At 43.3% G+C, this 23,590-nt stretch overlaps 1 protein-coding gene across 4 annotated transcripts in view; it reads right to left on the bottom strand.

Annotated features, from left to right (window-relative positions):
- Window positions 1–9,945: 9,945 nt before the first annotated feature.
- The window catches only part of chdh (choline dehydrogenase), an 83,561-nt gene continuing 69,916 nt past the window's right edge, over window positions 9,946–23,590 (bottom strand). For all 4 annotated transcript variants that reach the window (XM_068051726.1, XM_068051723.1, XM_068051725.1 and 1 more), the window contains exons 7-8: window positions 18,260–18,362; window positions 9,946–17,889 (exon numbers count right to left, since the gene is read on the bottom strand). In XM_068051726.1, coding sequence (XP_067907827.1) covers window positions 17,486–17,889; window positions 18,260–18,362 — 507 coding nt within the window. In that variant the 3' untranslated portion in view covers window positions 9,946–17,485. The remainder of the gene's footprint in view (window positions 17,890–18,259; window positions 18,363–23,590) is intronic.

The following is a 23,590-nucleotide window of genomic DNA, read 5'->3' as shown; positions in this document are numbered from 1 at the left end:
AACAGTACAGCACAGTACAGGCCCTTCGGCCCACGATGTTGTGCCGAACCTTTAAACTACTCTAAGATCAAACTAACTACCTACCCTTCATTCTACTATTATCCATGTACCTATCCAAGAGTCGCTTAAATGTCCCTAATGTATCTGCTTCTACTACCACCACTGGCAGCGCATTCCACGCACCCACCACTCTCTGTGTAAAGAACCTACCTCTGACATCTCCCCCGAAACCTTCCTCCAATCACCTTAAAATTATGCCCCCTGGTGATAGCCCTTTCCACCCTGGGAAAAAGTCTCTGGCTATCCACTCTATCTATGCCTCTCATCATCTTGTACCCCTCTATCAAGTCACCTCTCATCCTTCTTCGCTCCAATGAGAAAAGCCCTAGCTCCCTCAATCTTTCTTCGTAAGACATGCCCTCCAGGCCAGGCAGCATCCTGGTAAATCTCCTCTGCACCCTCTCTAAAGCTTCCACATCCTTCCTATAATGAGGCGACCAGAACTGAACACAATATTCCAAGTGTGGTCGAACCAGGGCCTTATAGAGCTGCAGCATAACCTCGCGGCTCTTAAACTCAATCTCCCTGTTAATGAAAGCCAACACACCATACACCTTCTTAACAACCCTATCAACTTGGGTGGCAACTTTGAGCGATCTATGGACATGGACCCCAAGATCCCTCTGTTCCTCCACACGACCAAGGATCCTGTCTTTAAGCCTGTATTCAGCATTCAAATTCAACCTTCCAAAATGAATCACTTCACACTTTTCCAGGTTGAACTCCATCTGCCACTTCTCAGCCCAGCTCTGCATCCTGTCAATGTCCCGTTGCAACCTACAACAGCCTTCCACACTATTCACAACTCCAGCAACCTTCGTGTCATCGGCAAACTTGCTAACCCAGCCTTCCACTTCCTCATCCAAGTCATTTATAAAAATCACAAAGAGCAGAGGTCCCAGAACAGATCCCTGCGGAACACCACTGGTCACCGAGCTCCATGCTGAATACTTTCCATCTACTACCACCCTCTGTCTTCTATGGGCCAGCCAATTTTGTATCCAGACAGCCAACTTCCCCTGTATCCCATGCCTCCTCACTTTCTGAATGAGCCTACCATGGGGAACCTTATCAAACGCCTTGCTAAAATCCATATACACATCCACTGCTCTTCCTTCATCAATGTGTTTTGTCACATCTTCAAATAATTCAATAAGGCTTGTGAGGCATGACCTGCCCCTCACAAAACCATGCTGACTGTCTCTAATCAAACCATGCTTTTCCAAATAATCATAAATCCTGTCTCTCAGAATCCTCTCCAATAATTTGCCCACTACCGACGTAAGACTGACTGGTCTATAATTCCCAGGGTTATCCCTATTCCCTTTCTTGAACAAGGGAACAACATTTGCCACCCTCCAATCATCCGGTACTACTCCAGTGGACAGTGAGGACGCAAAGATCATCGCCAAAGGCGCAGCAATCTCTTCCCTCGCTTCCCGTAATATCCTTGGGTATATCCCGTCTGGCCCCGGGGACTTATCTGTCCTCATATCATTCAAAATTTCCAGCACATCCTCCCTCTTAACCTCAACATGTTCGAGCATATCAGCCTGTTCCACGCTGTCCTCACAAACGACCAGGTCCCTCTCACTAGTGAATACTGAAGCATAGTATTCATTTAGGACCTCCCCTACCTCCTCCGACTCCAGGCACAAGTTCCGTCCACTATCCCTGATCGGCCCTACCCTCACTCTGGCCATCCTCTTGTTCCTCACATAAGTGTAGAACGCCTTGGGATTTTCCTTAATCCTACCCGCCAAGACTTTTTCATGTCCCCTTCTAGCTCTCCTAAGTCCATTCTTCAGTTCCTTCCTGGCTACCTTGTAACCCTCTAGAGCCCTGTCTGATCCTTGCTTCCTAAACCTTAAGTAAGCTTCCTCCTTCCTCTTGACTTGCTGTTCCACATCTCTTGTCATCCAAGGTTCCTTCACCCTACCATCCCTTCCTTGCCTCATTGAGACAAACCTATCCAGCAGTCGCAGCAAGTGCTCCCTAAGCAACCTCCACATTTCTGTCGTGCATTTCCCTGAGAACATCTGTTCCCAATTTATGCTCCCCAGTTCCTGCCTAATAGCATTGTAATTCCCCCTCCCTCAATTAAATATTTTCCCATCCCGTCTGCTCCTGTCCCTCTCCATGACTATAGTAAAGGTCAGGGAGTTGTGATCACTATCACCGAAATGCTCTCCCACTGAGAGATCTGCCACTTGGCCTGGTTCGTTGCCAAGCACCAAGTCCAACATAGCCTCCCCTCTAGTCGGCCTATCTACATATTGAATTGGTAAAGTAAATTATTTGATTGACACCCCAGATCGCCAGAAAAAGAATTGTCTGTGTCATACCAATATGTTAAAACAATATCATCGCCAGGAGGAGGATAAGCAAGCACAGGTATGTCAGGTAGTGAGGACAGTGAAGGCTGAACGAGATAGTCAGGATAAGGCAGAAGGTGATCTAGTCAACTCTTAAATGGAATCTACTACTATCTGGTTAGCTTATACTGAATTGTTAGGGAGATTAAACACAATGCTTTCATATTTAGATGCAGAACAACGAGAAGATCTAACAAGGCTACTGTTACGACCAGTTGAGAAAGGTGTCTAGGGGTCCCTTTCAGCCGTCACCTGGTCTTACTGTAACGGGGGAGGGGGGGGGTTTATTTTTAAATACACTGTGTTTTGAGCTACCCTTTGGTGAATCCTTATTCATCACTTTCCAATTATAAGGTAAAGAAATGAGCACAAACAGGCTTTATTAGGTTTAAAGAATAAAAGTTAATTAAAACTTAAACTGTAATATAGTTAACGCCTACGGATTCATGATGTGCCCAAGCTAACATGCCTACGTGATACACACATACAGTTAGGGACAGAGAAGAGCAGAAGAAAAATAAAATGGAGAGGTTTGAGGCAATAGCTGAAGAGTTTTATGTTACTGTGCTTCGAGCTCACTGTAGAGTCCTTTTGTAGGTAGTTCTTGCTTTTCGTTGGGGCTCAGTATTCTTCTTAAACTGTAGGAGACTTTTCTCTCTTGGGGTTCATGTGTCTTCAATGGATTCCAAAGCTGGTGAGAGAGAGATGTTCTCAATTCAAGAGCCAGGAGCTTTCTGTCTTCAAACACTGTTTCTCCAATTTAAACTCTCAGTTCAAAACTCTGCAACAGCCAGTTAGTCTGACTGGTCTGACCACATCTCTTCTGTGTATTGTATGGGAGCAGGGACTGGTTGCTTTGTTCCATCACTGTCTGATAGTATGCAAAAATGTCTCTCCAGCTAGGGGCCTGGCAATTCCTTGTAATAGGCCCTCCTTTCTTTCCAGAAACAATTTGAAGTTTAATGTTAATGTGGCAAAATTAATGTACCTCATTCTTGGCAGGTGGGGGCCTGCGTGACACCTCCACACCCAGGGGAATGAAATGTGATTTGAAAAAAAGGTGCATTTCATTGCAAGGGTTTAGAGAAATATATATATGATACAGAAAACCGTGCATTTCTCTCATTTCCATTCATTCATGAATCCTAAAGCTTATTAAAATAGTCTTTTCTGGGTGCCAGTGCTGCTTCAATTTCCCCTTTTTGGCATCCCAGTAACCATGTGGTTCTTTGGGGAAGCTTTTCTTCAGTTTGCCCATTGCCGTGACTGCCTAGGGTCTTGGTTCCTGTTGAGGTCATTTTTCTTTCAGGAGAGTTAGTAGTGGGCGGGTCTATCCTGAACTCGCTTTCAGCGCTTTGCTGTGTCATGCAAAGGCTTTTGACTTCAGGGGATGGGTGGTTCCCTTTTTCTCTGACTGTGGAGGAGGATTTGTTAATCTCCCTTTTGTTCTCTGGGACAGCCCTGCCTGTAGGTATTTGTGCAGACTTGACTCCACTCTCCTGTGGCACTTTGACTAGGTGAGGCATCACCCCCATGGTGTCTGTGCCCCCTGGAGGTCTCTCTTTGTCTCTGCAGGTTCCTGTAAATGCTGTTATCAAATCTGGTGGAGTGCTTTTAGAGTCCGCATTTACATAGGAGGATGTGGGGTCTCACTTTTCAAATTTTTCAGGGTTGGCTAACAGTAGGGGCTTTCATCTGGGATTCCTCCAGGACTTCCTTTAACCTGCCCTCTAGGTCACTTTTTCCCCTTTTCTTTCTAAACTTTTGCCAGCCGTGTGCCTGCCTGTCCCCTTTTGTTCTCAGCGGGGGTCCCTTACAGTTCACCAGCCCTCTGCTGGAGGGTCCTCCGAACACCAGTCCAGGACTTAGGGTCTTGTAGGTTGGGGTTTCCCCTCAACCTGGCACATGTGGCAACTCCTGCAGTACTCCACATCTTTGTGGAGATTTGACCAGTCAAACTGCTGTCTTATGCGGGCTTTGGTCTTTTGTATACCGGCATGTACAGCCACCGTAGTCTCGTGGGCCCTTCTTTATATTTCTCCCCGGTATCTCTGTGGCACCACTAACTGGTGAACTACTGTCCACTTCTTGCTGTCAGGTCTGTGAAGAGAACTCCATTTCCTCATCAGTACCTCATTCTTTAAATAGTAGCAATCAGGGACTCCTGCTTCACTTCCAGACTGGGTAGCCTGTGCTAACTCTTGCAATACTGGGTCAACTCGCTGAGCCTCAGCTGGGGAAAATCCATTTTCATTAATTCATTCCCTGGGTCTCCTAACTTTCCAAAGAAGGTCTCGGACAGGCAGACCTCATAGTCATCTGCCTGCAGTGCCAATGCAGTCTCCTCTGGGGGAACTGTTTTGATCATGGCCTGATCCATTACACATTCAGGGAAACTGCAGGGGTCCATCTCCCACCACTGCCCTGTCTCTCTTTCACTACTGGGGGGGCTACCACCTTCACCCCCGCCAGATCATTACCGAGGAGCAGGTCAACCCCGTTCACAGGCAAACTCGGGATAATCCTTACGGTCACCGGTCCCGAAACTAGGTTGCACTCCAGGTGCACCCGGTGTACAGGTACAGGCATACACTGCCCTCCACAGCCATTCACCACCATTTTGGTGTTCACTGCACTCTCTGGGGAAAAGGTCAAGTCTTTTCCCAGTAAAAGGGATCTAGTGGCCCCTGTGTCTCTGAGAATCATTATGGGCTTGCTGATCCGATTCGGGGGGGGTGTGGGGGGGGGAGGTGGGGGTGGCGGTATGGGGTTACCTTCCCTTCAAACACAAAACCCTGATAACCTTCAGGAAACCTATTAGCTTTTACTGTACTGACTGTAGTAAATTTCCTGGGTTGCACTCTTACTGCAGTTAAAGCCACAGCTTGTTCTGCTGTGCTTTCCATCAGGGTCCCGTCTTCACTGAGCAGATGTGCCCTGATTAACCCTACCGGTTTTCCCTTTAGTTTCCTGCAGTCAGCTTTTAAATGCCCTGCTTTATTACAATGGAAGCACACAGGTCTCTGGGTCTCACTCTTGCTCACAGCACCTTCCTTTTTGGCTGGAGGAGGACCCCCCTGTGTTTCCTGCTTTCCTTTCTCTTCCAGGACTGCCTGGGCTTCGATCGCCTTCCCATCCTTTATCCTTTTCAGATTTATGGGGGGATTAGGAAAGGTTCTCCCTTGGGAAACCGACTTATAAATTAAAGCAAACCCATCGGCCAGAACGGCCGCTTACCGGGCTCTCTGAACCCGCTGCTCCTCTACATGGATCTTTTCTGAGAGTGGGAGAGAGTTTTTAAATTCCTCTAACAGAACTACTTCCCTGAGATTCTCATAGCTGAGCTGTACTTTCAGAGCCCTCAGCCACTGGTCAAAAGCCAGCTGCTTGTGTTTGATTAGCTTGTTTTTTGAGGGTTCTAAACTTCTGGCAATAGGCTGCGAGTACTAATTCATACGCTCCGGGATAGCATTTTTTGTCAGTTAATAATTTGATTAACTCTCATCTGGCAACAAGGAATAAACCTCATGGGCTTTTCCAGTTAGCTTGCTTTGCAGTAAAAGAGACCAGGTGATTTTAGCTGCCTTGTCAGTTTCTCAAAAGACTCAAAAAAAAATTCTTCTACATCCTCCTCATAGAATTTTGGAGTTAGTGGAGCTGGATTTAACAATTTTGTACCCAGCCCTGAATTATGCTCCTCCCTATTAGCTATGCTTTCACTGGGATTACACTGTTGCCCCCTAGTTAACTCAAGCCATTTTAACTCTCTTTCTTTGCATTCTTTCTGGAATATTCTTTCTCTCTCTGTCCTGCCTTTCATTTTCTTCACATTCCTTCTGGAAGGATCTCTCTTTCTCAAATTCAAATTTCCTTTGTTCCAATTGTATCTTTGCTAACAATTCCCTGTCGGAGTCTGCTTCTAACACTGCTTCTGCTTCTTCGGATTCAAGGAAAAATGGTTGGCCACCAACTTTAGGAGTTCAGACTTCCTAGCCTTGCCACGTACGGTGATCCCACACTGTTCAGTTATTTTCCTCAACTCCTCCATAGTCAGTGCTTATAACTTATCACAAGTTACTTCACACTGGCTTGGAAAGCTACTAGCTTTAGTTGCAGACATGTTAGTATTCAATCATACACAACCACAAGAAAACCGGTATTAATCTTTCTCTTTTTTGATTGGGAACAATTTGGTTTCCCACTTCCAATTTCTCTCATTTGTCTGTGGGTCAAATTCCAGACACTAGCACCCAAATTCTGTTATGACCTGGTGAGAAAGGTGCCTGGGGGTCCCTTTTAGCCTTCACCTGGTCTTACTGTAACAGGGTTTTATTTTGAAACACAATGTATTTTGAGCTCCCCCTTGGTGAATCCTTATTCACCACTTTCCAATTATAAGGTAAAGAAATGAGCACAAGCAGGCTTTCTTAGTGGTGTTATAGCCTAAACTTGACAGTTCAACTAGATTCTGCATAGATTACAGAAAGGTTAATGCAGTAACAAAGGCAGACTCCTACCCAATTCCTCGATTGGAAGACTTGTGACAGCAGTGTCATGTTTCTTAAAAAAAAATAGGTTTGTTAAAGGGACACTGGCAGGTTCTTTTAACACCCCGTGCTAAAGAAATATTGGCCTTTGTCATACCAGACGGTCTTTTCCAATGCCGAGTGATGCCATTCGGACTAAAAAATGCCCCAGCCACTTTTCAGAGACTAATGAACCAAGAAGCCAGTGTTCCTAACTGTGCGGTTTACCTTGATGTGCTGGTGTGCGTAACACTTGGAAAGACCACGTGGAACTAGAAGCTCTATTTAGAAAATTACAGTCGGCTGATTTAGTGATAAACCTTGCCAAAGTGAATTTGCAAAAGCGAGAGTAATCTACCTCCGGAATATACTAGGGCAATGACAAGTGTTGCCAAGAACAGCAAAAGTACAAGCATCGATGGAGTTCCCTACCCCTAAAACTAAGCGAGAAATTGAGGTTTTTGGGGCTGTGTGGCCTACTGCAAGTTTGTACCAAATTTTAGTACTATAGCGGCTCCACTGATGGATTTGCTTAAAAAAAAAGTCAAGGTGGCGTGGTCAGGGAGTGCGAAACATTTTTTGAGAGGCTGAAAGCCTTTTTGATTAATGAACCAGTGTTGGCTGCCCCAAATTTCTCTAAGCCCTTCAAGGTAGCAATTGATGCTAGTGACCTGGGGGTCGGTGCCGTCCTGTTACAAGAAGATGAATCGGGCATAGAAAGGCCAGGGCGTACTTTTCCAAAAAGCTAAATCGACAGCAAAAGAGATACTCAACAATGGAAAAAGAAACCCTGGGCTTATTCCTAGCTCTTAAGCATTTTGAAGTGTATGTCCACCACAACTAGAGAGAGACACACTGGAATATACTGATCATAACCCCCCTAGCCTTTGTGGAAAAATTCAAAAACCAGAATGCGACACTATTCCGATATCACTCAACGATTATCCACATTGCAGGGCAACATAATGTAATCGCGCATGCTTTGTCTAGGATTTTACTTTGCTTTGAGTTATCTGAGTGTAAAGATGGTACAAAGCAGAACCATATTAGCTACAGGTAAAACGTGAATGAGAATGTGTGGAAATGTGGTTTAATATTTTTTTCATCTTGTTTTTCTATTCTTTGTAATGAAACATTTAAAGATGGTGTTTCATCCCTCTAAGGATGGAGGTGTTATGAAAGTGCTTCCATTTTTTTGAGGGCTCATTTAAATTGTGGAACTGGATTCATTTTGAAAGGCTGATGATTTCATAGATGCTGGACTTTGTTTTTTTGTTGCAAGTTCACAAAGGATGCTGAGAGGTCTTGTTTGAAAACAAAGCTTTACTGGATATCACATGCCTTAAGATCAATAAACAACAGAAACCTTGGTGACTTGGGGAAGATGTTTACGGAGAAGTGACATGTCGAGATTTATGAGGGTCAGGAATTGGTTTCACTTCTAAGATATTGTTTGGTTCAGTTGGGGGTGTGGATAATGTTGAAAAGCATTTGGTTTTTGTAGCCTGCTGAAAAAAACCCAGCCCCGCTGACCAGAGGAATTCTTGACATCTTCAGAACATAAAGCTTCTGAAAAGATCCCACTGACCCATCTCCGTGTACCCAGATGCCAGACCAAAAGGGACAAATTAGCAAGTATTTGGCCAAAGTTTTTTATATATTTTTTTGTGTAAAAGGCCTCTACAGAGAAAATGTCTTTAATTATGTTATAACGTGAGAGTTTTTGTGTGGGGCATTTAAAAAGGGAACTTTCATATTACAGGCTGTGTGTTAATGCTTTGCTTCGTTACTGGCTAAGTCTCTTTTTTTATAATAAACTGAATTTTGTTTATTAAAGAAACTTATTTGGTGTATTTTGGAATAAAGAGTAGAGTATATGATGGACGGTATAAGTAACTGGGTAAACATTTAAAATATATGTTATGACCTGTGGAGAAGTGGAACTAGAAAAGGACAGTGCACTTCTCCCGCCTCGGCCGTAACAATATAGGGCTAAATTTTGTTCTCCCTTGGGGGGGTGGGGTGGGGTGGGGCGGGGGGGAGGGGAAAACGCAAACAAAAATGGCCCGGGCCACCGCTCCCAAAGTTGTCCAACCCCCCTACCATTTTGCCCAGCACAGGGAAGGGCCTTCTTGCCCCAGACTAAGTGAGGCCCTTTAATTGAAGACAGAGGGGCCCACCGCTGTGGCGAGATACTGCTAGGTAATACAGGGTCTCCATTTAATATCTCATGAGAGACTGCACCTCCAATGGTGCAGCACTCCCTCAGTACTGAACTAGATTGTTAGTCTTGATTTTTTTGTGCTCAAGTCCTGGATTAGGACTTGAACCCAGAACCTTGTGCCTTAACAAGAGGAGTGCTACCGACTGAGCCACAGCTGACACTTCAGGGGAATTTGTTCAGAGTGCTGGGGAGGAGTTGAAAGGAATATTTGCAGGTGTTTTTTTACAGAGAAAAAGCAATGTATTTGGCCTTGCTGTCTTTGTGAGGTCATTAAATCATTTTCTACACTGAACCCCAGGGCTTTGGCACTGACCTTCTCAGCCACCTCTGTCCAGCCGTACTGGATATTTGTCCTGGGTGAGTGCCTGTGGATGGTGGGAACAGTACCTTTTGCCCTAATGCACCACGAACGCCAGAAAGGTATCAAAAAAAACCTAGGAGCAATCTTGCAACTCATTGCAGCCCACAAAATTGTTCCACACTGTTGCCATGAAATGCATCCTTGCTTTAAGAACTGTCTACTTGCTTTAAATAGGCCTCAGGCTAGAAATTTTGCAGTGAGAATGGGTGGGATGCCCATTACCAGCACAATTGATGGAGTCTCACACTGGCAATATCAGGGAGCTCTGCTGTTCTGCCTCTTGATTCTTGCTTGGCCTTAAAATCGGGGCTTTAGTCTCAGTTGTAATTTCAGACAAGTTAAAATGTCATAGTTAAAAAGAAGGCAACCAAAATACCAGAAAACATCGTTCTGTATCTCGCTCATTGGCTTAAGCTTTAATTAAAGTTCAAAATAGCAGAAATACACACAAAACAATATACATCAAGTAAATCTCGCGAGGCAATGGCATACACAGTACGCTGCATAAGGTGTGGGATAGTGATTTCCTAGTTGGGTTGCAGGACTTTTCCTTAGTTTATGCAGGATGACAAACAAATAAATAATATACAATTGTTTCCTCATCAAATTACTGGTAAGAGGTATACAATTGTTGCCAATCTAAAATACTTCTGAGCTGTCCAGGAACTACCACCTGCTTTTCTGCTAGCGTTCAGTGGTGTTAAAAACAATTCAGCATTTTGCTTTGTTTTTGATATGGTTTAATTTTAATGCAAGATAGACAACATTATAATTTAATATTTGATTCAGCAAGCCTAAAGCAATAGTAACGCAACGTATCGAAGGAAAATGTTGAGTGGAGACATCTCCTAAGTTATTTTGCATTTTGTTTCAATGCAGTGGAATATACTTTCTCTAATAAAATCCAGAGGTTGGTGTTGCAATGCACTATATCATGAAATGGAAAAATATAAGAGGTTTTGTCCAAACTTACTGACATTTCAAGTTCCTGGTTTCGGCTATACTTTCAAGTTGTAGGCCCTTTCTGCTCACTATCCATAGTAAAATATAAGGGAAAGTTATTACTGGGAGTAGTCCCATACACCTCATGAATGCTGGTTTAACAGAGTTTGGGACCAGATTGCCTGCTCTCAGTCAGAAAATGGTACCTGGCATCTTAGAAAATGTCAATTAAACATTAAAATTTTCCAGACAAAAGTTCCAATTATTTTGATTCACTTTTGAGTTTCTGGATACTTCTAATTTGTATTATCTCGTGTGCTATTAAATTCACTACAGCACAAGTTATTTATTTGGCGAAATGTTTACTTTGATGCTATTTTCTATATATAAAAAATGTGTAGTTCACAAGGTTAATAACGACTTTATTTTTTTTCTATTTAAAAGGTCCTAATATCAGAAGGTCTAGGACAATATGCAAAAGATCCAAAATTTGTTTCAGTTACTAAACATGAACTTGCAGATGCCTGTGATATGACTATTGATGAAATGGAAAGTGCAGCAAGCAATTTATTAAATGGCAATCTTCATAATGGAACTAGTGGAGATATGTTCCCTGTTAAAAACAGGTGTGACTATGAACAAGATTATGGTCCTGGATACAGTGATGAGGAAACAGACACTGGAATATATGAAGAGGACCTAGGTGATGAAATGATATGCATCACTACTTTATAGCATTTACGGTGGAAGACTCATTTATAGAAACATTAAGGAAGTGCCTCACAGTCAAGAAATTCTTACGGCACTAGCTAGATCAAGAGACCATTAGAGCTTCTTCCAAGTGATGTCACAGCCTTACTGGTAACAGTCTGAACTGATGGCACTCTGATCACATAACCTTCATTTTGTCCTCCAGTACAGCAGTGTAATCTGATCAGAATGTGGTCATTCTAAAGAAGTATACTCCACCATGAACCAATCAAAATGTAACTAGCACGTGAAGACTGAGGACCAAGGAGAAAAATCTAAGATGAAGTAAAAGCCACATTTTTAATTATACAAGGCTACAGCGTTTTCCTCAGTCAGAACGTCATACAACTTGCAGTGTTGAGGAAGTGAGGAAGCAGTGTATTATTTCTATGATGATGCATACAGTTAAAGGGAAATTATAAAGGTGATGACAATCAAAAATGACGGATGTCATTACCTCAAATACACTTTGACTTGTGGTTGAGAGCAAGTGTTGGCATATCAAAAGATTTAAAACTATAAAACATATCTTTTCTCCATCAATTTTGTCATGCAAATATGAACCATTCTGAACAGCTTTTTAAAATCCTACAGCAGATCTCAGAAAAGATTTTTTTTGGCGGGGGGTGGGGTTGCAAACTTAGCTGTTTTTTCTGAAATATTTTGTTATGAATTTACATTGGATATATCATTTTTGTCTTACTGCATCACATGCTGGTGTGGAGAGAAAGACTAATTTTCTGGCTATTAGGAAAATTTTGGGAAACCTACACTAGAAACAATAATGGCTTTCATGTTACTTTCAACAACATTAATTTAAAGCTTAAAAAACTAGTTTTCTTGAATTGCAAAGTAGAGAAATTGTATATGGTTGTAACATACAGATAAAAAATTTGTATTTGTAAAGAGATGTTCTATATTTTGTAATCCTGGTACTGTAACTGATAATCAGCAATATTTATGGTTCCAAATTACTGTCACTTATTCTATAGATTACTGTTATTTTTTAATAGAAGTACAAATTCATAAGTAAATGTACCAATAGAGCTGCCTTTTCTTTGTGTATGATGCAAGTTTAACTTTAGAGTTTTGTGCGAAGTCTGAAGCCAAAGGAAAAACTTTGGCAAGCAATTTTTAATTGAAGTAAAATATAAACCTAACTTTACACAGGATATGCAAATATGATTTACTTGCACTCTTACTTGGAATGACAAATATTTAAAAAAATTTACTCTTCAGTACATTCTCCATACTTTCTAAATCACGTAGTAATTGACAGTTTTCATTGTGACACTCATTTACTGAAAGCTACTTTGCTATACTGGAACAAAATCATTTGAGATAAATTTCAACTTCAATCATCTAAGTGGCTCCTTTCAGATTTTTTTTTATTTGGGTGGTTTCATTAACACAATCTCCGATTTTTGCATATCTTGTCAATACTATTGCTCATGGCAGGAACAAATTACAGTCAGGATGTACAATTCTGTCATCCACCGAGGATAGCTGTATCTTTTTATTAATGTAATTATTAGCATTCCCAACTTATTGCTGAGGGCTATAAATGCATGCTTCCCAAGGTAAGGTTCCTATAAGTGACAGTTCTTCAAATGAGATGTTATCAGCATAGGCATCATTATTTTGAGTTTAGCTTAAACTAAATGTGTCCATTTACACATTTTATTTCCACTGCATAAAAATGCATCACTGAGCAGGTCTTTCTGAATTATCTGAAGACGCTGTTTTTTTTGCTATGTACATTTTCAGAATTTTTAATACATATTTTAAATGATGGCCTGTTTCAATTGCAGGCACATCACTAGTAGCAGCCACTGGAATCTTTTAAACTGGATGCATTTTTAAGCACTTCTGTATATTCTACTAGTAAAAAGAACTAAAGCAAGATATTTTACCTCAGTCAGGGATACATAGCGTTTTAAATTGTTTTTATTCCATACCCAGGGTATTCTTGATATTCAGCACAGTGGTTTAGCAATCTCTGATTGCACAACTGTTTCCTGTGTGCAACCTTCATGACTATTTTTGTATGAAGTAATCCTTTTGTGTAGTATGGTATTTGTATATTCCGTTTATAAGGTTGTACTATTTTGTGATTGTACGTATGGTACAGTAAGGTCTGTATATGTATTTCCCATACCACCAAACCATAGTGCTGGAAATGTATATATACACAACAGTGTATATTTCTGTAAGAATAAGTTGAAAATATATTGACATTGAAACCCAAGTAAAATTAAGTTAATTTCTCACTAGACAAGGCTGAACTGTTATTACTGTGAAAATTATAGGTGACTCTGGGTCTTTCTGTACTTGCGCTTTAATCCTTAAATTAACTTTTGCTGTACTTTCGCAGTAGATATTATAAATTGACTTTTCACAAAAATGAATCTTTCATAACTAGATTATAGTTCTTGTAAGATTTGTTCCTGCACATTTTCACCTATCCTGTACTTTAAATCATTGTTCAGACGTGCCTACCATATCTGATATTCTTTGGGGTGACTGTTGTTGCCTAACTCAAGTTACAGCATGTACAACCCAAACATATTTGTCCTAATGAACAAAACAATGCATGGGTATCTTATCCTATACAAAATAAAAAAGTCAATTAAAAAGCCTCCCAGAAAATTACTATGTGCTACATAGCACTATTACTTCAAATGTTGGTGAACATTACTTGTAAGTTAAGTATGCACAAAGACAATTAAAAGTAAAGCAGCAGTGAAAAGATACTGTTTGGTTTAACTTAATGTGGTTGGAGATTTTTTTGTGGGCCCAGGAGGACAACTCTGGTTCTACATGGGCACACAAAAATAAAAAAAATAATTTTTGCTGGGCTTTTTCTTTTCATCAGCTTCCAGGGTCTCTCTCTAAGGCTTGTTGGTTAGGCTGTTCAAGCTGAATACAACTAGACAGAGCATGTGCGGCATATTCTCCAGATATTTTCCCCTAAATGCCACACATAATTGGCCCTGATATGTATATTTAAGCAGTCTATCGTCTATTTCAAGAGAGCGCCCTGAATCACTAAATGTCATAGAAACATAGAACACAGGAGCAGGAGTAGGCCATTCGGCCCTGCTTTGCCATTCAAAAAAATCATGGCTGATTGTCTAATTCAGTACCCTGTTCCCGCTTTCTCCCCTTATCCCTTGATCCCTTTGGCATTAAGAAATGTATCTATGTCCTTCTTCAATATATTTAATGACTTGGCCTCCACTGCCTTCTGCGGTAGAGAATTCCACAGGTTTCACCACCCTCTGAGTGAAGAAATTCCTCATCTCAGTTCTAAATGGCATACCCCATATCCTGAGACTGTGACCCCTGGTTCTGGACTCCCCAGCCATTGGGAACACCCTCCCTGCATCTAGCCTGTCTAGTCCTGTTAGAAATTTTATAGATTTCTGTGAGATCCCCTCTCATTCTTCTAAACTCTAGTGAATACAGGCCGAGTCGACCCAATCTCTCCTCATACGTCAATCTTGCCATCCCAGGAATTAGCTTAGTAAATCTTCTTTGTACTCCCTCCATGGCAAGAGCATCCTTCCTCAGATAAGGAGACCAAAAACTGCACACAATACTCCAGATGTGATCTCACCAAGGTCCTGTATAACTACAGTAAGACATCCTTGCTCCTGTACTCAAATCCTCTTGCAATGAAGGCCAACATACCAATCGCCTGCCTAACTGCTTGCTATCAGCGCCTGGTGTACAATCTAAGCCAATATAGTGTGAGCCGCAGCAGATTATAATGTGAACATTAGGTGTGATGATAATTTTACAACCACAACAACTTATATTTATATAGCATTTTTTAACCCAGTAAAACATCCCAACGTGCTTCGCAGGAACATTAACAAAACTTGACACTGAGCCAGCTACAGAGATAGATGGTCAGATGACCAAAAACTTGGTTAAAGCAATAGGTCTTAAGGAACGTCGTAAAGGAGAAAAGAGAGACGGAGAGGTTTAGGGAGGAAATTCCAGCGTTTAAGGCAGAATTAGAGCATTGCAGATATCTTGGAGGGTTGTAGGGCTGAGGAAATTACAGACCGAGGGAGGGGTGAGGCCGTGGAGTAAGTTGAAAACTGAGAATTTTAAAATCAAGACGTTGCTTAACTGGGGAAACCACTGCAGGTCAGCAAGCACAGGGGTGATAGGTGAACAGGACATGATACAAGTTAGGACGTGGGTAGTAGTATTTTGAATTGCCTCAAGTTTACGAAGGGTGGAATGTATGAGGCTGCCCAGGACTACATTGGAATAGTCAAGTGTAGAGGTAAAACCGGCACAATTAAGGGTTTGAGCAGCTCAGGGACAGGCAAAGTCTGGCAATTTTGCTACAGAGGTGGAAAGAGGTAGTCTTAGTGGTGGCCCAAATCTGTGGGCCGGAATTTTATCTCAGGGTCTAATACAACACCAAGGTTGTGAACAGTCTGCTTCAACCTCATATAGTGCCAGGGAGTGGGATAGAGTCAGTGGCGAGGCAACAGAGTTTGTGGCAGGGACTGAGGACCATGGTTTTTGGGTATTCCCAATATTTAGCTGGAAGAAATATCTGTTCGTCCAGTACTGGAAGTCAGACAATTTAGAAACACTGGAGGGGCCGAGAGAGGTGGTGGTGAGGTAGAGCAAGGTGTCATCTGTGGCCATGTAGAAACTGATATGTATTCGTACATTTCACCGGGGCTGGGTTGCAGCAAATAGTTGAGAAATAGGAGAGGGCCAAGGATAGATCATCGGTGGCTACTCGTGGGAAGAAAAGTCATTGCAGGTGATTCTCTGGTTATGATTAGATAGATAAGAATGGAACCAGGCGAGACCAGTCTCACCGAGCTGGATGACGAAGGAATGGCCTCAACCATGTCAGAGGCAAGAAACAAGCCATGATGAAATGGAGGGCTGGTTTACTCTCGTAATCTTCCCATAGGATGCCATTTGTAACTTTAGTAAGTATCGTTTCAATATTGTGGAGGGGCAGAAACTGACTGAACAGATTCAAACATGCAGTTGCAGTGAATGATGGGCACAAATTTGGGAAGCAACAATAAGTTGAAGTACTTTGGAGAAGAAAAGGAAGTTGGGGATGGGGTGGTAGTATGCAAGGACAGCAGGGTCAAAGTTTTTTTTTTTGAGGAGATGGGGAGTGTAGCTGAGAATAGAGAACGGTTATCAACTAACATGGCATCCCCACTTCAGCCGGCAGCAGGACCCGGGGTGGCCAATGAAATGGCCACTGTCAGGGCTGCCATCCATTGGGGAAGAGAGATAAGTGGGGTGAGTGGGGTTGGGGAACATCAGAACCATGAAGGCAGGTCCTGGCAATCAGGGGGGCCGCTAGGGGTCATTAAATACCAGCAGCATCATTGGGGGTGGCCATCGCCATGGAGTGCCCAAAAAGGAGGCCCTACCTACCCTCCCCGGAGCCTGCTGGGAGGCCACCAAGTTTCACTGGGCAGTCTCTCCATGCAGCGGCAGGCCCCCATGCAATGGGCAAAATGTCCACAGAGGAAGTAAGTGACATTGGCTACTTAAATCGCTCATCTGCCAACTTTCCCACCGCTGGCAAAATGGCACGGCAGCAGGATAGGGTCAGGTACCCACCCGTCCCTGCACCATTTTGCCAGCTTTCCCACCAAACAGGCCGTCCCCAAAGGGCCTGGAAAATTCCAGCCATGGTTTTCTTTTGTATGGTTCACATGTAAATCTTTCTCTTGTATTTCTTCAAGGCATTTTTCTTTTACCAAAATAGCATGGCTGTACAATACTGTGACCTAATTTTTTCAGAGGTTGACTATTTTAAAAAACTATAATTTTAAGGTTGTCTCAGTACTGATTAAACTATTACAAGTCAACCAAAGGATTGTGCTAGTGGGTGGACTTGGCACAACTGATGCATAAAATAGACCAAAAGCCCCATTACCTTGGTCTGGATTCAACCATGATCATGACATCAGACATAACATCAGAGACAATATTATGTAAAATATGCTATGTTTAATTTGTGATTGGCTCAATGAAGAAAAATTTAATCAAAATGAAGAAGTAAAAACACACAAAAATACAAAACTATGTTCAGGAAATGTTCTATTTTGTATCAAATAGGTCATTAACAAGTATTCAGATTTTCTTCTTGTATTGAGTACAATTTTTAATGTTCTACCTATTTTAACTTTTTTGAATAGGAGAGAATTTAAATGTGTGCCACCTTTGTACCACCAAATGTCTAAGATTTGGGTTTATAAACGGGAACATTCTTATCACACAGCATTGGGCATCCCTTGATTATGTCAGCAGCCTTCTCAGCCAACATGATTGTGGGTGCATTTAGGTTGCCACTAACAATACTTGGCATTATAGAAGAGTCTACAACCCGTAAGTTCTCCACCCCTATAACTCGAGCCTCAGGGTCGACAACTGCCATGGGATCAGAAGGTTGTCCCATTTTACAGGTGCAGGATGGATGGTAGGCACTATCAGCCTTTTCTCTCACAAAACTATCAATTTCTTTATCCGTCTGGGCATGGCTACCTGGCATTACCTCTGGACCACGGAACCTATCAAATGCCTTTTGAGCAAAAATCTCTCTGGTTAGTTTCACTGATTGACGGAGTTCCAGGACATCAGTTTCTGCAAAATGAACAATTATTTAAATGAATCAAAAGTTAAAGCTTAAAGTAATTTGGCACAAACATGTAAAACACAAATACACCAGAAGAGGTTTTTTTTATTTTAGATTAATATATTATGTCCAATATGGGCAGAATTCTATAACTAAGACTTGATCAAAATTCAGAACAAAAGGGTGTTGCTTGATGTTGAAAGATTGAAGCTATATGATACTGGGGAAACCACAACAGACATTTGCTATTTTCAAGCAAAATTGCCCTTTTTTAAAAAAATGGTTATGCCACATAGGCAAACAAACATATTTATTTATTTAAACATTATACAACTGTATAATAATAATTGATTATGACTAAAATAGAAGAAAATTTACCTGTGGATAAGTAGTTTGGTTCCATAATTGGATGGTCTTTGGGGTTTGCACTCCTGAGCTTCAGCCAACCCACACTTGTGGGTCTCATTGGGCCCACGTGAACCTAACAATTGAGGTAAATGAAATATTTTTAATTAAAGAACTGTAATTGATTTAGCAGTATACACCATCCTGTGCAAAATATAAAAAATTAAACTTAATACACAGTATCAAATTTAATCATTTACAATACAACTTACAGGACCTGCCTTCAGGGGGAAGCTGAGCTTTACACAAAAAAAAATATTTAAAAATTGTTGTCGGCTTCAGCTCAGTGATGCGTTAATTTTACATTTTTGCTCATGGCTTAGGTGTTTAAGATGCACACCGTGGGATTCACTATATCTTGCATCTGGATCATCAAACTGTTGTACTATCTCAGTTATTTTTTATAATTTCAAATAAAACAAATTTATAAAATTTCAGAAGAGAAAGGCTATATCAACATTTGACCATTTCATTATAGTGGGTAGAATATTGCCCAACTATGTTAATTCATAGTCACAAACGACATTCAAAGATTACTCTGCTATTATGCTGTTTAGAATCTGAACATAATACATAGTAAAACAATGTTTAGGAACAAATTTTGCCCCTGCAACTCAATTTTATCCCCTGACTTATGCACTCGTGAAAACCACAAGAAAGTTGGAAGAGGAAAGAGGCATGTAGGATAAGGCTACACCAAAGAAAAAGATAAATTTAAAGGTACCCTTCCACCAGAGTATGCCACATTTTTGATGATGTTTCAGAAGAGGTTTGCTAAGGAGATAATGATTCAACAAGAATGCATAGAAGGAACACCATCTCCAGTTGCAAACTGACCTTCAAATATCCTATCAAATACAAAACAGACCAAATTTTCCGCCTAAAAATCAGAATAGGTGGACCTTTAGTGGTAAGTCACTGAGTTAAGCCCCTACACAATTTTAGTCCTTGTACTTCCTCAATTTTTGACATAAACAGGACGGTTACAAGATGATAATCACCCACCATAATATCTGGTCATCCCCAGAAAGCTTTCATCCATTCTCAAGTTTTCCATTAGCATGGTAAAACTTGTGTCAAGGTCTCATTAGCTTTCAATTCTATAGCCCACTTTTACTTTATTTTATTTTTCCTCTTCATTTTTAGTTTTATGATGGAGAACATCCCTCAAAGAATTTCATGTCCCTGGTTATGTCAGGGAACCAGACTGCTGTGCACCAAGCCCCAATAATTTCCTGTTTTTAACTGATTGTTAATTAAGTTAATATTGAATAGACATCGATCTCAACTTCCACAAGATTATACTTATTATCTGCTACTCTATCTTGATTTAATCTTTATCTAATTTCCGATAATAGTAACCGTTGGCCTCAGTACCTTTTCAAATCAGTACCTTCAGCACTTACAGCTTCAAAAAAATTCAAAAAGGCAGAAAGTGACAAAACAAAAAAAGGTTGTTTATTTTTTTTTAAATCAATTATTTGTAATGGTTGGAGTTTAATAAAATGTAGTGACCCTTAGTCATGCTTCTTATTTTAGGTGAAGCTATTCAATAAGGATATAGAGCAGATTGCCTATGCTTAGAGTTAACCCTACACAGAGGGGCCACAGAAAGAAGAGGGTGGGACAGAGAGAGAGAGAGAGAGAGGGTGGACGAGAGAGAGAGAGAGAGGGTGGACGAGAGAGAGAGGGTGGACGAGAGAGAGAGAGAGAGAGGTGGACGAGAGAGAGAGAGAGAGAGGGTGGACGAGAGAGAGAGAGAGAGAGAGAGAGAGAGAGGGTGGACGAGAGAGAGAGAGAGAGAGAGAGAGAGAGAGGGTGGACGAGAGAGAGAGAGAGAGAGAGAGGTAGAGGTGACGAGAGAGAGAGAGAGAGAGAGGGTGGACGAGAGAGAGAGAGAGAGAGAGAGAGAGAGAGAGAGGGTGGAACGAGAGAGAGAGAGAGAGAGAGAGAGAGAGAGGGTGGACGAGAGAGAGAGAGAGAGAGAGAGAGAGAGAGGGTGGACGAGAGAGAGAGAGAGAGAGAGAGAGAGATGGTGGACGAGAGAGGAGAGAGAGAGAGAGAGAGAGAGAGGGTGGACGAGAGAGAGAGAGAGAGAGAGAGAGGTGGACGAGAGAGAGAGAGAGAGAGAGAGGGTGGACGAGAGAGAGAGAGAGAGAGAGAGAGGGTGGACGAGAGAGAGAGAGAGAGAGAGAGAGAGGGTGGACGAGAGAGAGAGAGAGAGAGAGAGAGAGGGTGGACGAGAGAGAGAGAGAGAGAGAGAGAGAGAGAGGGTGGACGAGAGAGAGAGAGAGAGAGAGAGAGAGAGGGTGGACGAGAGAAGAGAGAGAGAGAGAGAGAGGGTGGACGAGAGAGAGAGAGAGAGAGAGAGAGAGAGGGTGGACGAGAGAGAGAGAGAGAGAGAGAGGGTGGACGAGAGAGAGAGAGAGAGAGAGAGAGAGAGAGAGAGGGTGGACGAGAGAGAGAGAGAGAGAGAGAGAGAGAGGGTGGACGAGAGAGAGAGAGAGAGAGAGAGAGGGTGGACGAGAGAGAGAGAGAGAGAGAGAGGGTGGACGAGAGAGAGAGAGAGAGAGAGAGGGTGGACGAGAGAGAGAGAGAGAGAGAGAGAGAGGGTGGACGAGAGAGAGAGAGAGAGAGAGAGGGTGGACGAGAGAGAGAGAGAGAGAGAGAGAGAGGGTGGACGAGAGAGAGAGAGAGAGAGGGTGGACGAGAGAGAGAGAGAGAGAGAGAGAGGGTGGACGAGAGAGAGAGAGAGAGAGAGAGAGAGAGGGTGGACGAGAGAGAGAGAGAGAGAGAGAGAGAGAGAGGGTGGACGAGAGAGAGAGAGAGAGAGGGTGGACGAGAGAGAGAGAGAGAGAGAGAGAGGGTGGACGAGAGAGAGAGAGAGAGAGGGTGGACGAGAGAGAGAGAGAGAGAGAGAGAGAGAGAGGGTGGACGAGAGAGGAGAGAGAGAGAGAGGGTGGGGACAGAGAGAGAGAGAGAGAGGGTGGACGAGAGAGAGAGAGAGAGAGAGAGAGAGGGTGGACGAGAGAGAGAGGTGGACGAGAGAGAGAGAGAGGGTGGACGAGAGAGAGAGAGAGAGAGGGACGAGAGAGAGAGAGAGAGGGTGGACGAGAGAGAGAGAGAGAGAGGGTGGACGAGAGAGAGAGAGAGAGAGGGTGGACGAGAGAGAGAGAGAGAGAGGTGGACGAGAGAGAGAGAGAGGGTGGACGAGAGAGAGAGAGAGAGAGGTGTGGACGAGAGAGAGAGAGAGAGAGGGAGGACGAGAGAGAGAGAGAGAGAGGGTGGACGAGAGAGAGAGAGAGAGGGGTGGACGAGAGAGAGAGAGAGAGGGTGGACGAGAGAGAGAGAGAGGGTGGACGAGAGAGAGAGAGAGAGAGGGTGGACGAGAGAGAGAGAGAGAGAGAGGGTGGACGAGAGAGAGAGAGAGAGAGAGGGGTGACGAGAGAGAGAGAGAGAGAGAGGGTGGACGAGAGAGAGAGAGAGAGAGAGAGGGTGGAAGAGAGAGAGAGAGAGAGAGAGGGTGGACGAGAGAGAGAGAGAGAGGAGAGAGGGTGACGAGAGAGAGAGAGAGGGTGGACGAGAGAGAGAGAGAGGGTGGACGAGAGAGAGAGAGAGGGTGGACGAGAGAGAGAGAGAGGGTGGACGAGAGAGAGAGAGAGGGTGGACGAGAGAGAGAGAGAGAGAGGGTGGACGAGAGAGAGAGAGAGAGAGAGGGTGGACGAGAGAGAGAGAGAGAGAGAGGGTGGACGAGAGAGAGAGAGAGAGAGAGAGGGTGGACGAGAGAGAGAGAGAGAGAGGGTGGACGAGAGAGAGAGAGAGAGAGAGGGTGGACGAGAGAGAGAGAGAGGGGGTGGAAGAGAGAGAGAGAGGAGAGGAGAGAGAGAGAGGATGGAGAGGGTGGACGGCATAGAATATGAGAGAGGGTGACGGCAGAGAGGATGAGAGAGGGTGGACGGCAGAGAGGAGAGAGAGGGTGGACGGCAGAGAGGATGAGAGAGGGTGACGCAGAGAGGATGAGAGAGGGTGGACGGCAGGTGAGGATGAGAGAGGGTGGACGGCAGAGAGGATGAGAGAGGGTGGACGCAGAGAGGATGAGAGAGGGTGGACGGCAGAGAGGATGAGAGAGGGTGGACGGCAGAGAGGATGAGAGAGGGTGGACGGCAGAGAGGATGAGAGAGGTGGGACGGCAGAGAGGATGAGAGAGGGTGGACGGCAGAGAGGATGAGAGAGGGTGGACGGCAGAGAGGATGAGAGAGGGTGGACGGCAGAGAGGATGAGAGAGGGTGGACGGCAGAGAGGATGAGAGAGGGTGGACGGCAGAGAGGATGAGAGTGGGTGGACGCAGAGAGGATGAGAGAGGGTGGACGGCAGAGAATGAGAGAGGGTGGACGGCAGAGAGGATGAGAGAGGGTGGACGGCAGAGAGGATGAGAGAGGGTGGACGGCAGAGAGGATGAGAGAGGGTGGACGGCAGAGAGGATGAGAGAGGGTGGACGGCAGAGAGGATGAGAGAGGGTGGACGGCAGAGAGGATGAGAGTGGGTGGACGGCAGAGAGGATGAGAGAGGGTGGACAGCAGAGAATAAGAGAGGGGGACATTAAACTATTTACAGTAAATCAGAGATGAAAATTACATGTTTTTAAACTTGAAATTGTTTCCACTAAGAAATTCATAAATTTTGATATAATCAATAATAATTATGACTCACTTCTGAAGTGATTAAGCATTTGAACAAAACTGAAAAGTGTTCCAAGTTAGCCATTTTACGTACTTCCCCAAACAAAGATAATATAAATATTAAAGTAATGATAATAATCAAAACTGCTAATCGTATGAGCGCCACTGAGCCTGTGGGTTTTCTTTTTATTTGTTCATGGATGTTGCCATCGCTGGCTAGACCAGCATTTATTGCCCATCCCTAATTACCCTGGAGAAGGTGGTGGTGGGCTGCCTTCTTGAACCACTGCAGTCCATGTGGTGTAAGTGCACCCACAGTGCTGTTCGGGAGGGAGTTCCAGGATTTTGACTCTGTGACGGAGAAGGAACAGAGATATATTTTCAAGTCAGGGCGGTGCATGACTTAGAGGAGGAATTTCAGGTGGTGATCTTCTCGTGTCTGCTGCCCTTGTTCTCCTAGGTGGTACAGATCATGGGTTTGGAAGGTGCTGTCAAAGGAAACTTGAAAAGTAGCTGCAGTGCATTTTGTAGATAGTGCACACTGTTGCCATGGTGCACTGGTGGTTGAGGGAGTGAATGTGGTGGATGCGGTGCTAATCAAGTGGGCAGTTTTGTACTGGATAGT

Source organism: Heterodontus francisci, chromosome 19, assembly GCF_036365525.1.
Source record: "Heterodontus francisci isolate sHetFra1 chromosome 19, sHetFra1.hap1, whole genome shotgun sequence".
Classification (NCBI taxonomy): domain Eukaryota; kingdom Metazoa; phylum Chordata; class Chondrichthyes; order Heterodontiformes; family Heterodontidae; genus Heterodontus; species Heterodontus francisci.
The sequence above is the reverse complement of the archived record's forward strand: the minus strand, read 5'-3'. Positions and strand labels throughout refer to the sequence as shown.